General features: G+C 41.4%; 1 protein-coding gene across 1 annotated transcript in view; it reads right to left on the minus strand.

Annotated features, from left to right (window-relative positions):
* Nucleotides 1–508: 508 nt before the first annotated feature.
* GDF6 (growth differentiation factor 6) overlaps nucleotides 509–14303 on the minus strand; it is a 25978-nt gene continuing 12183 nt past the window's right edge. Inside the window, exon 2 of the mRNA XM_015819636.1 lies at nucleotides 509–1449. Within this exon, the coding sequence (XP_015675122.1) occupies nucleotides 509–1449 (941 nt within the window). The remainder of the gene's footprint in view (nucleotides 1450–14303) is intronic.

Below are 14303 nucleotides of genomic sequence, written 5' to 3' on the forward strand. Positions count from 1 at the left end.
TACTACAAGGAAAGGGGCAGTGAATTCTCCCAGAAAACCTTGTGTGTTTCCGGATTCAAAAACAAGGCTTAATTTCTGCAAAATGGGTCACTACTCGTTTGGGTAGTCCCAGCTTCCAGTCGAGGAGAGACGTCAATCATTCAGCCTTCATTCTCCCCACAGCAACTTTTTCCACGTGTTTTCTGAGCAAAATCTCCCATTCTACCTACGGCTTTGCCTGGACGCGGAAACATTGACGCTGTTCCCAAAACGGCGTCAGCTACTTTCTCTCTCCCGGCTCTTTAGGAGCAAGAACTTGAACCCCTTAAGCAGACATTGCGCAGGCGCAGTCCGGGCAGCCCCATTCTTCCCTCCCTGGCGCAGAGCGAGGGGCTCGCACGTGGCGCGCTTCCTTCTGCTTGCCTTCGCGGGTCTCTTCGCGCGCCTTCGCTCTCCGCCGGAGAAAATGCCCGATGCTTCTCTCGTCCGCCCTTCCGCTCCAGGGGCAGCCGGGGACGGAGGCGCGCCGCTACCTGCATCCGCAGGACTCGACCACCATGTCCTCGTACTGTTTGTACACGACGTTGTTTCCCGCGTCCGTGTAGAGGATGCTGATGGGCGTCAGCTTGGCCGGCACGCAGCAGCTGGGCGGCGTGGCGCCCGGGTCCATGGAGTTCATGAGGGTCTGGATGATGGCGTGGTTCGTGGGCTCCAGGTGCGAGCGCAGCGGGAAGTCGCACACGCCCTCGCAGTGGTAGGCCTCGTACTCGAGCGGGGCGATGATCCAGTCGTCCCAGCCCAGATCCTTGAAGTTCACGTGCAACGCCTTCTTGGTGCACCGGAGCCGCGCCTTCTTGCCGTGCCGCTTGCCGTGCCGGTTGTTGTACGCGGCGCGCTTCATCCGGCGGGCCTGAAAGCGCAGCTGGACCGGGCCCGCTGCTTCCCAGGGGAGCGCGGCCGCGTTTTGCGGCGGTGGCCGGACTCCCGGCTCCTGACGCAACTCCGCAAAGAGGTTCTTCCGCCTGGACTTGCTGAAGACCACCAGCAGCGCCTTCTCCTGCTGCGCCCGGGCGCCTCGCCCCAGGCCTAGGGGGCGCAGGTCCAGCAGCTGCGGAGGGGGGTGAGCTCGAATCCCCCCGACGGCCCGCAGCTCCAGGCAAAGCGGCTGCCGCTTCTTCCAGGCCCCGCGAAGAGGCTGTAAAGCTTGCCCCACATCAAAGACCTCCCAGTCGCCACCGGGCCGGGCAGGCGCCGCCTCCTGCAAGTCCAGAGTCCTGGAGTCCAAACGGCGGCCCGAAAGGCAGGGCGAGACCTGCAGACGGGCCAAGCCTGTCTGAGCCTTGGAGAAGGGATCGCCGGGGGCTTTGCGAAAGAGACGGAGCTCGGCCCCCACCAGCTCCTCTTTGTCTGAGAGAGTCGATACATCAAACAAATATTTTTGTCTCCTTAAAGCGGTGGGCGAAAGATCGTCTGCAAGATAAAAAAAAGGCATAATTGCAGTCAGTTTCACCTCTTAAAGGAGAACATAAAAACGGCCTAGGGGAGGGAGGGGAAGCCTTGTCCAGGTGTGGTGGACCTTTTCTGGTCCCCTTGTGCAACAAGAAATTGAGGGCTCTTCCCCAGCAGAGCTCCCAGGGAGCCTATCAAAATCCAAGGGATTTCCTAGAATATGGTAGCAAGCAACCCACAGGTTTCCAAATGAAGGGGTTTATATCTAATACCTGGTGCCTTTTTTTGTGCAAAACACAAAATACATTGAGGCTGCTGCACTCATTTGGCTCTAAAAGTTAAGTTGATTTGACATTACTGCTTTTGCATACAAGCCAGCTAGAATGTTGGAGACTTTCAACCTGTTTACGTTTGCTGTTCAAATTGGATTACTGTATATTTTTACAACTCCCAGGCAGATAGGATATTAAGGGATGAATCCATTTGTTAACTGTAATGCGTTTCCAATATAAAGCACCCCTTTCCCAAATCTTTCCATAAATTGGAATAATGGAGAGTTAAAAGAAACTTCATTGCTTAAAAATCGTATTTCCTATTTGTGGTTTACGGGAAGGTACTGTAATCACATTGGAATTATTTTTTAAAAAAATTGCTTTAAAACAGCAGTATGCAAAAGGCAAGCTATGAAAAGCAAATCAGGTCACCTCTATTTTTCTACTTACCAATACAAAGCTTTATAAGTTGGCAAATATACAGAATTTCTCCCTTTCTCCGGGTTTTTCCTGAAGAGCTAGTAAAACTTGTATGTCTTTTGGTAGTAATGTCCCCAACAAATATTGCAACCAAGAGATGCAGCTGCAGTAGTCCTGATCATTTATTGATTGCAAGGGTCACCAGTAATATTCCTAGTCAATATATATTTAAACTAAAAGGTCTGGATCAGAGAACTTGGAAAAATGACAGTAAAGTATCAAAAAGATGCTTATGATGGGAACCAAGATATCTTCAGATAACACTAGCAAGAGAAAGATTGGTTTAACACACTGTGCTAATCTGTCATTTATTTTGCTTGGTTCTGACTTTGCAAATGTGAACCCAAACAACGTTGGCTTCATCAGCAAACTGTGACTTTAATGCCACGTACAAATTCAAGCAAACTGCCAGTAACAAATATGCTGGTCACCTAATAGTGCTTCTTGTTTAAAAACATGGTAGGAATAATAATTCTCCTCTTAAGGATAGAAAAGTGTTCTGAGGCTCATTTCTTTGGCTTGTGGATTTTATCCATCCCTGCAATTTGATGCTTTGTTTTGAATTCCACAATGTGCACCTTTGTAATAGGCCTTGAAGCCTCTCCTAAGACAGTGTGTGCTTTACATGCTTGATGCTATGTCTTTTATTAAGAAATAGACTCTGCTTGTAAGTATTTGCAGACTAGATTTTTAGCTGCCTTATTGATCCATCAGTACATAATTAAAGGGGACAATGGCAGCTTCAGTGGCATTGAGGACTGTTGCATTGTGCTGAACAAAGGGCTACTTTACCAAAACTGAGGCAAGGCAGACCAGCTAAGGGAAAGGTATTACCTTTAAGTTGTTGGAGTGATTAAATCTGTCATGTCTATTAGGCAAGGAGATACCTAATGGTTGGATGCCAATGTCATCCTTTTAATCCTTGACAGTGGTTGATGGGGTGTTTTAAATGTCTTAGAAAATGTCTTGCATGTGGTTGTTTAACAGACAAGTTGACCAATGCCCAGGTTATGCATGCATAGTGGCAGTGCAGTGTTTGTGACCCTGTGAGTATCTTATCAAATTACATGGGGCTTACTTCCAACTGGTGCAAAGAGCTTTGCAGTCTTTCTTTGTAATCCACTGTGAATTCTAGTGGGAATTACCCCATGGAAACTTGAGGACCTGTTCCATATTTTTTAGTAGGGCAAAGGTAGATATTGATTGCCAGTTCTTTTCTAAGACATTTTGTTTGCAACTCTGTACTTGTCACCCTGCAAATGTACCTTGGAATAAATACACTGAGATGTGTAGTATTCTTAGATTGATGTTTTGTGATTCCTCCAATATAGTTTTACCATGTTATTCTCAGAAAAACCCTGAAAAGTAACTGGGCCCAAACTTCAAAATAATGTTCATATTGTGATCTCAGTGCCAGTCCTGGACTGCTTCTTTTTAATACTGGCTTTCTTTATATATACAGTGACCATATATCCTTTATTACAAAGGATGGACCATTATTTCAGAAAACTGTCATTTATTTTTTTTAAATTCACTTTCCCCCTTTATTTTGATCATTTAACTTTTACTGTATAAATATTACCACTTCATGCACAGTATTTTATATTTATGTGAAAAATACAAAAATTGAATTTCCTTTAAAAAAATTACATATACTGTTTGATTTTAGATTTTTTTTTTGTTAAAATAGCATTTTTGAACAATTATTTTTTGGTTTTGCTCTTGTAAACTTTGTAAAGCAAAGTTATTTTTTAATCCTTATAATCCTTTAATCCTTATGTTTCAGACTTGTCCCCTTTTTTGGTTTTTCCAACAAAATGTAGTCACCGCACTTATTATATAGTATGATGCTGAAATGAGTAGGGATTGCTCAGTCCAGATTGCTGGATACCTATTTCACTGTGTGAATATGAAATTATGGCTAAATTATATTTGCAATCAATAACTGCATTTAAACTGTATTAAAAATATAATTACAAGAAAAAAATTAAATGAAGTTTAGAATGCAGTTATGTTTTTAAATATTGTCAGAAAACACCACTGATCTCAGTGAAGCCGATTCCTGAATAAAACGAATCCAGGATTCTTAATGGGTTCTATTAAATGCTCAATACGGCCATTGTGGTAACAGAGGAATTAGTGTATGAAATATTGATGTCTCTTCAAGTATGAGCACCACATTTCTTATATAAAATTATCATCCAGACTAGACCACTTAAGTTTAATGCTGGGCAGGGAAACTCCTTTGCATTTCTTTGTATCCTCAGCGATGAAAGACAGTTAGCTTTAGACATTCTTTCCAAGGACAAGAGTATTTTTTAAAAAATGCTCATAGATGGCCAAGAAAATTATGTTCCTTTACATAGTCTTCTCTACAGCTGTCTGCTCACACTTCAATTCATTTCCAAGGAATGGCATGAATAAGCTCTCCCAAAGGGCTTTTTCCCTGACTTAGAAGCATGCAAGTTTCAGAATTACAAAGAGATGCATAACAAGTAACACCAGTCATAGCACCTCTATTAATATTATCAAATACTATTAAATACTATTAAAAAATACTACCAATTTTATTTTGGATACTGAGTGGTGTCATATTTGCAAAGTAAGTTTTAGTCTGTGTAAACTAAAAGAAGACAGACAGAATCCTGCAGAATTTCTTACCTAATCCTTTTTTAAATATTCCATACTCTGTAAAGAGCTCAAGATAATGTCATCATCAGGTTTTAGCTTAACAAATTTAAGGTGTTAGGTTAGTATTTTCCCTGTCTTTGCAACTTTCAGATGTGTAGGCCAACTCACAGAATTCCCCAGCCAGCCAGCACAATTGTTACTGAGAATTCTGGGAGTAGAAGTTCGCACATCTGGAAATTGCCAAAGTTGAGTAACTCTTCTCAGCTGAGAGAATGATTGGCCCAAAGCCGTCCAATAAGAACCCATTTATTCCTGTTCTAACTGTCAGTTTGCTAGCTCATCCCTTTTCCAAACTGAGGCTCTCCAGATGTGTTGGGTTGCAACTCCCATTATCCCTGGCACTTAATATAAATTAATATAGACCCCCCCTTGCTGCTATTGAATCTAAGCCAATGCTTGAAAGTGAGGTTAAGAAATTAAAAGATAGAAGTTCTTGTTTTCATAATCCTGCCCTGCGAAGGAAGGAAGCCCATGACTGTTGGGCATGCGCCTTCTGCTCAGTTGCTAAAATATCTATCAGCCTGCTGGAAAGAAATGGGTAGCAGCCTTATCTATTAGCCAGTTTGAAGCAGATAACCTCTAATCCTAAGAGGGCAGGCTTGGTTTTGAAAAAGAGAATAGATGGCAAATATCCGTCAAGAGTTCCACCCAATGAAAAAGTATAAGCTACATATTCAAAGATCTGGAAGTAGTTTTGCACATGCTAAGAATTATTAGCACACTTCATTGACAGATACAGGCAGAGCTTCCTCATCTTTCTAACAGAAATAGAAGATTAGGGCAACATTCTCCAAATTAGCGCCTTGCAGATGGAATTCTGACTATAAAACCCATGATTCCAAATAAGCATGGCTGAAAGACAAACTCTTTCATTCATTAATACTTCAGCCTCAAGGACAAACTGAGTCAGTTTAAATGTTCTCCTAGTTGAGTATTCTCATTGCAGATCAAGTGAAGCAGAAATACCCCAGAGAGGTGTTTGAAGATGCCAGGGCAGAATTTAAAGCTTCTGCGTAAACAGAATTCCTTCGCTAAACAAAACCACTTTCTTCTGAAATCAGAGGCCCTTACAAGCAATTTTAGGGACCTTTGCCTTTGATTCCTGAACATTTTTCTTATGAGCCAGATTTCAGTATCAGTAACAAGTTTGAAATGGGTGGTGATCCAGACTGCAGTCTTACATCTGCTCAAATGGGAGTAAGACCCACTGAAAGCAATTCCTTCTACTTTTGATTGATTTGTGTGGCACAAATTCAGTCATTGGAAACAGTTTATAAGAATTAGCTGTTACTTGTGAGTTTCCAAGACCATCAGGAAGACCTGCCTTTGGAAACAGGAGACTGTGCTTGATATTGTCTATGACTTTTGGGTAAACAACCATATAATCGCCCTGACCTTGCAGGGAGATTATCACATTGTTAAGAGTAATCTAGCAGAATATTATTGGGAGGAAGGTATTAGAGGAAGTGGTGGAGAGGATTGGAAGGAAGGGACCCACCTAAAACAAGGGGAGAATTTCCTAACTGAGAACTATTAAGCGAAAGAACCGCCTGCCTCCTGAAACTGGGTGCTTCATCACTGGATATTTTGAAGAAAAGATTGGATAGTCATTTTTGGGAGATGATATGAGAATTCTGAGGAAGATGTTTGACTACAGGATCCCCAAGATCTCTTCCAATTGTATGATTCTTATTTCTGAAGTCCCAATTAATGCAGTGGGATTTTCTCTCATACAGATGTGCAATCTCTCCATAAGCACAAAGATTTCAGTTTGCATATGATTTCTACAAAATATTTAACTCAATATTTGCCCACTATTGTTCTTCTTATCAGGGCTGACTCTTCCTTTCCCCCAGCATGCTGACATCCATTTTACTTCCCTTGTCTCCTCTTTGAAAATTGAACCTTGTATTGACTCCACATTAACCTGAAACATTTGGTCTAAATCAGTGTTTCTTAACCTTGACAATTTTAAGGCATGTGGACTTCAACTCCTAGAATTCCACAGCCAGCAATGCTGGCTATGGAATTCTGGGAGTTGAAGTCCACATGCCTTAAAATTGTCAAGGTTGAGAAACATTGGTCTAAATCATCCAAATCCTAGCAGAACCTTTATTTTCTATCAGATATGAATCTAATAGTTGATTTGGTAATTAATATTTTTGTGAAACCATGCAAGTATGGCTAGGGAATAAATGTGATTGTATGCAGTGGTCTTTGGGCAGTATGTATGTATGTATGTTTGTATGTATGTATTTCTCAAATTTCTATACTGCCCTTTTCACCTAAGAGACTCTGGAAGATTTACAAACAATGTATTAAGAAGGGACAGGTAGTAATAGTTGTTACACAAATTGGAAAGTCTTACATGGCCTGGTTTTGAAGAATTAATAAACTGCTCACTTCATGTATCTAATTATCAAATTAAACCGCACAATATGTACAATTATGTAAGTGTAAGATATGCTGGCTCTCTGATATTCAGAGCAGTCTGGTTTTGGTGCCTGTGAATGATGGATCTCATACACTACACACCTCTGATGGTTTGACAAAGATGGATTAGGTAATTCTGTATCTGTAACACCTGTAACAATTCGGCGCCTAAATATGCTGTCCCCATTAACATATGTGACAATATTTCATGCCTGACATTGGAGAATAACTCATCAGTATCCTGCTAGTATATATTAATCTCCCTCCAATGCTGTTAATTCTTCTCCTGAGATGAAGTCACCTGTTGGCATGAAAACATGGACAAATCAGGATCTTACAACAAGAAATGACAGGACATTGCATCTATCCTGATGCCGTTTTACAGTTCTTCTTCAATTCCCATATGAACAGGAGAAGCATTGGTATTTTTTCCTCTGCTGCTCTGTTTTTATCTCTAAGTCTCTCAGATATCTCAACTTCACATCCTTCAAATGCATTCTTTAGGTCCCATTATCCCCAGACAGAGGTGGTGGGAGAGTGATGGGAGTTACAGTCTAAGATGCTTGGAAAGCAACAGCTGTTTATAAATGTGGTTCCAAATCACAGGTGATTGTGTAATAACAGCAATAAACTTAATTGTCAGGTTGCCCATGCAATTCACCTTAGAGCAAACCTACTGGAAGGCCAATTGTAGAAATGGATCAATAAATAATACCCAAACGATGGGGAGAACCCTAGAAAAAGAAGGTATTAGCCAAATCCCCAATTAGATCCAGGCCAAATTCTGAGTTGTGGAAGTCTGACAGCCAAAGAGGTTAGAGAACATGACCACATTTCCCCACATGGAGAAGATACATTTGTGACAACTCCCAGGAGCAGGTCATCTGATCTCACTTCCCAGAAAGGAGTGGTGTTTTGTGGATTTTGCACAGCTTGTAGTTGCAGTGAGACTGTGCCAGCTCATGCAGGAAAAACTAGTTAAATTGAGAATGTGAAGAAATGGCACAAAACTGCTTAAATTTTTGGCTCAGAGCAAAATAAAGCTGCAGTCATGTGAAGGGTTGCCAGGACAATTTAATGCCAATGTAAACTGAAAATGAAGCAAAGTCCTAACTCTTGAATTGCCTTTGGTTGGCCTCATCTATCCTCATTAATTCATTCCTTAGATTGTTCCAAACAGAGCTTGTGGAAGCTCAATGTTTTTAAAGCAGATTATGAAGGCCAAGACCATTGGCATCTGCAGTGAACCAAGGTTATGTCAAAATGGTGACATGTATGCGGGGTCCTGCCATTTTCTATCACTTTGCCCCAGCCTGTGGCTGTCCAGGGTTGAGCCTATTTCAATTGTATCAGTAGTTAAGTAGCAGAGTGATTCAAACAACATAGCTTTCACTAAAAAACAACACTGCATTTTTTAGTCTGTATCAAATTCCAATAATGTTTGCATCCAGCTGGACTAATCTGAGTTTTGTTCTCTCATGTGCTAAGATTCATAGCTAAATCCATAAATGAAACAAGATGTTTGTTTAAAGACATAGAGCAAAAGCTTTGGTAATATTTTAATGTTGTGCTGGTTTTTGACATAGTTTGCTCATAAGATGGATAAAGAGAAAGGGGAACACCAGTCTCTTAAAACTTCAGAAATGTGGTTCCTACCATATGGCCACATGACATGAGTAAAATAGCTCTGTATTGGAAGGCAGGGACTTTTGCTAGGCTTATTTCAAAAAACCTGCTCATAAGTGACTCGCTTGTACATCTGAATCTGTAATCTCATCACATTATCTCAGAATAAACCCCACCCAAAATAACAGAGGCTTTTTTGAATAAAGAAGTTGAGGAACAACACTGAAATGAATGCCAATATATATCACCAGAGAAAAATTCTATAATTGGACTGGATTATTGCTATTCTCGGAAGTTGGATTTAGAATTTCATAGATTTTGTATTTATAGAGGGACCAATGCCTCAGGCCCTAGACTTGGCCCCGGAGAGGAGGAGGAGGAGGAGGAGGAGGAGGAGGAGGAGGAGGAGGAGGCGGAGGAGAATAATAATAATAATAATAATAATAATAATAATAATGATGATGATGATGATGATGATGAAGAAGAAGAAGAAGAAGAAGAAGAAGAAGAAGAAGAAGAAGAAGAAGAAGAAGTAGTAGTAGTAGTAGTAGTAGTAGTAGTAGTAGTAGTAGTAGTTGGAAGGGACCTTGGAGGTCATCGAGTCCAACCCCCTGCTCAGGCAGGAAACCCTATACCATTTCGGACAAATGGCTGTCCAGTCTCTTCTTAAAAACTTCCGGTGTTGGAGCATTCACTGCTTCTGGAGGCAGGTTGTTCCACTGGTTAATTAAAATGGTCCGATGGATTTAAAATTTTCATTCAGGGCAAGAAAAGCAATGAGTTAAAACAGGCTCACTGGAGCCCTTTCAGTATTGTGGGAATCCCTTCAAGCTCCCTTTTTATTAAATTACTGCATTCAGTGGATAAATCTCACGTAGCTTTTTATTTATTTCCATTTATTCTCTGCCCTTCCTGCTCAAACAAGCACTTAATGCAGTGCAAACTTTTATAAACGTAAAATGCAAGCTAAAAATATGGATGCTTAAAAGCCTGGGGGAAATTGTGTTTGATTTTGTGAATGCCCGGACAGCCAAACAGCAGGAGATGTGAACACTTGAACCCAATGCAGGAGAAATGCCCCTCCCCCTCATGCCTGATAATTGAGCCTCTAATGGAGGAATTGGGTAGATCTTCAAACAGGTCTCTCCTGGAGAATGCATTGTCAGGATAGTTCATAACAAGGCTGCCTGTCCCTCAGTAAGACTTCTAGCACCCTACAACTTTACGGGTTAACACCAACACTTTACTTTGTGATGAGGAAGCAGTACAGATTTCTTTAAAAAAAAAATAGAGACATCCTATGATCCCAGTTAGTGACCAAACTGAAATATCTTGCATGAATTGCATTTTTTTTGAAAATGTATGTATATCATATAGAATTTGTGGAAACAGTAAAGACAATGGAGAAACAAAGTGAGATAGGGTACAAAAAGAATAAGAAGGTGAGGGAGGCTTGATGGACATTCTGTTTCCGGTTTTCTTAAGGTCAGAAACTTAAAAGGGGCCTGGTGGAGACTGCAAATCCCAGAATTCTCAGCTAGAAAATCCCAGGGCTAGTTATTCTGGTACATGTAGTCCCAACACATCTGGAGGGCATCAGCTTGAAAGGAGGCTGGCCTGGCCTCTGTTTTCACTCAGGCGGAATTACTGTGATTATTCATACATGGATCTAAAGCTCAACCCTTGGCTGTAATGCCATTGTGGCTCCTCCTTTAAAAGTGGTCTCTGTGTTTGTGTGTGTGTGTGTGTGTGTGTAACAGAGATCTCTACTCCTTTATTCCTAAATCCACTAAAGCAGAATTACATTCCATTTATTTCAGTTGACCCTGCTTGCAAGAAAGTAGCTTAAGGGCGGCTGGAAATACATATGATTTATTTGGTGGAATCCTAGTTAACATGTTAAAATGACATCATACCATAATTCTCGCCTTGGCGAGTCTCTCCCTCCCCACCCTGCCTTGCTCCCCACTATACTCCCACCCTCCTTAGTTCAACTTCTTTGGATACCCTGGATTTTTCTGAAGTTATGAAACGCCCCATTCTGGTAAATTTAGAATGGCCTGCTGCCCACAGGGGTGTTTGTTTTTTTTCACCCTTTATAGGTTTAGTCTGAGGTAATTCTTCCTGAATTTAGTGCAGCTCTTCCTACCTACCAGTTTGTAACCTGATCCTACACAAGATTGAAACAGCAGTCAATCCCCAAGTTCAACATTGTGATTGATTGATGATTGAATATGTGCCATCAAGTTGAGATTGACTTGTAGGTAGACCTTCCCTGGGGTGATTTATCTCCAACCTGGCTCTTCAAATCTTCCAATAGTGTACCCATTTTTGCTGTGGTCAAGCCTAACCACCTTGCTTCTAGTTGTCCTTTTCTTCTCTTTCCTTCTACATTTCTCAGCATTCTCAGCCAGACCTTCACATGATGTGTCCAAAATAAGATACTTGAAGCAGGGGTAGGCAACCTTGGCTCTTTTATGACTCGTGGAATTCTGGGAGTTGAAATCCACGAGTCATAAAAGAGCCAAGGTTGCCTACTCCTGACTTATAATAATAATAATAATAATAATAATAATAATAATAATAATAATAATAATAATAATAATAATAATAATAATAATAATAATAATAAAGTAAGAAAGAATATNAACCCCTGAGATATTGGAACACTGCTATCATGTCCCCCCTCGTCCTTCTCTTCATTAAACTAGACATACCCAATTCCAGCAGCCGTTCCTTATATGCTTTAGCCTCCAGTCCCCTAATCATCTTTGTTGCTCTTCTCTGTACTCTTTCCAAAGTCTCAACATCTTTTTTACATCGCGGTGACCAAAACTGGATGCAGTAGATCACTTGAAGCTTCAAGTGATAACTCTGATTTGTCCTATGATATTTTTTTTGTTAGTCATTGTATTCTCAGGAATCGTCTAAGATTCAAAAGCATCAATACTTTCTATCCTATTTTTTCAAAGCCCAACTAAAGTTTCATACTGTCACAGAAAAAGCCAACATTGCTTCCTTCTGAGTAAACATGCATACTCCTTAGTTCGAAGAGCGAAGATACACAATTTCTATGCTTAAACGGAATATAATTTTATGCCAGCATTTTATTTTGCTACTCACCCACCATCATGACCATCTTCCACCCAGAAATAACTGAGATACAAATCTAAAAACTAAGCAGAATTTCAATCTAGGACAACTCCGTGGTAGCAACAAAGCTTAATTTCAAGGAAGCATGTTTGGGACAATTTGTATTTGCATTTGTGGCCTATCCTTGGAGAATTAGGGAAAAAAATGTTTTAAGCAAGCCACAGACATTTAATTTTTCATGAGATACATTTCCAACCTAATGTCTCCCTCCTGTTTTTCCTCCTCGCTCTCCAAAAGCTCTTTCAGACGGATGCCATAAGCAATGACCTGCTAACAACATTTCCCCCTACACATTGTGAGAACAGAGAAAGTCAATCACGCTTTGTTGGATGAAACTTAATTCTGCATAAACTCAATGAAGAGTGAACTCCTGCCTTCATTTTTCAATAGATCATAGAATAGAGCCTTTAATGCCAGCTGAGATAGCAGCATCAATTACAACTGAAGTTGCTCCATGGATATATTAACTGTGGGCAAATATCTTCATTCCTTGAACATCTTGAACATCTCAAGGGTGATGCTGGAATGTTTTTCAATTCCCTTACTGGAATCCCTTTTGTCTCCTTCCACAATTGTGTCTGCTTTCCAATGCAAGGCAAGCTTATGGTTAATGGAAGGGTGGGGATAAAAATAATATTTCTATAACAGTATTTCCCGAAGAAATTAATCCTTAGCAAAACTTATCCAAACTGTCTTTTCTCTGAGATGTTCCAGTCTGTCCCTGTAATTTTAACTTAAAGAAAGAAAAAGGAAGGAAGGAAGGAAGGAAGGAAGGAAGGAAGGAAGGAAGGAAGGAAGGAAGGAAGGAAGGAAGGAAGGAAGGAAGGAAGGAAGGAAGACAGACAGACAGACAGACAGACAGACAGACAGACAGACAGACTGACTGTAGTTCTCTGTACACAAAGGCCTGAGAATAAGCTTTATTGAACTTAGAATTTTTTTTTCCATGTGGAAAATACAAAATTCCTCTGCTAGTTTCTGGTCTGTTTTTTTCTTTATAGAGGAGATACCTGCAGGCGGCACTTCGCCCCAGTGCTGCCTTCTAGGTACTAGAATTAAACCATTTAAAATATATTAGCTGCATTTCTCTTTGAGTTAATTTGCAGGGTTTCCTGGTACCCTGAGGGGCCTCACCACAACTGGCTGAGAGCCTAGTTGGCGAGCCATCCCCTTCCCGACGCTTGCTTGTTTTTCTCTCAACGAAAGGCAAGGCGTGGGGTAATTTTATCCTTAAATCGCTGGATGGCAAAGTACTAGCACCAAAGTCTCCTGCCTCGCCTGCTCCTTCCCTCGGCCGACTCCGTTCTAAATCCAAGGCGTGCGTTCTACTCGAGCCCCACTTCCCCTGGAGATGGCAGCGCTGTATTGCCAGATGCCCAGACCTGGAAGTTTTATTTCTCTTCGGTGGCCTTTCCCTTTCACGACCCTCTGGAGCGGAGAATGCCTGGGTTCTTGGCTCCCCTTTCCTCGAAGCTCCAAAAGCGGCCACAGAACCGGCCGCCTCTGGAGAAGGGCCGTTCCAAGCGCCGCTTCCCTTACGCGCCTCAAAAGTTCCGTCGGGGCTCTTCTTAGTGACCGGCAGAAGAAACGCGGCCGCGACAGGGAAAGTGTTTGGACGGTTCGGACAGGTTCCCCCCCCCCCTCCTGGACTGCTGCGACGGAGAGCGCCCGAGTCTGGCTTGGATGATACCGGCCTCCCCAGAGAAAAGTGCACTGTTAATATTAATATTGGGTTTCTTTCTTTTCAAGTAGTAACTGTATTTATTCGGCAAATAAAAAGAACACGTCAAGGAGAGCGCATTTTCCTCCCGCCGCCCCGTTTCGAAGGGGCTGTAAATCTGCACCCCGTCAAAAACAGGTCTCCCGCTCGTGGACATCTCCTCCGCCCCCAAAACACGTGATTTAAAATGCCATCTTGAAAGTTGCCATAAGGAGGCTAAGTTACAAAGGGGCAAAGGGGGAGATGGCCTACAAAGCAGGTATCACCAGGTAGGGCGCTACAACAAACACCCCTGTCTGGGATAATAATAATAATAATAATAATAATAATAATAATAATAATAATAATAATAATAATAATAATAATAATAATAATAATAATAATAATAATAATAATAATAATAATAATAATAATAATAAAGTTGGAAGGGACCTTGAAGGTCATCTAGTCCAACCCCCTGCTCAGGCAGGAAACCCTATACCATTTCGGACAAATGGCTG

The sequence above is a fragment of the Protobothrops mucrosquamatus genome, unplaced genomic scaffold (assembly GCF_001527695.2).
Source record: "Protobothrops mucrosquamatus isolate PMUCROS unplaced genomic scaffold, P.Mucros_1.0 scaffold961, whole genome shotgun sequence".
Classification (NCBI taxonomy): domain Eukaryota; kingdom Metazoa; phylum Chordata; class Lepidosauria; order Squamata; family Viperidae; genus Protobothrops; species Protobothrops mucrosquamatus.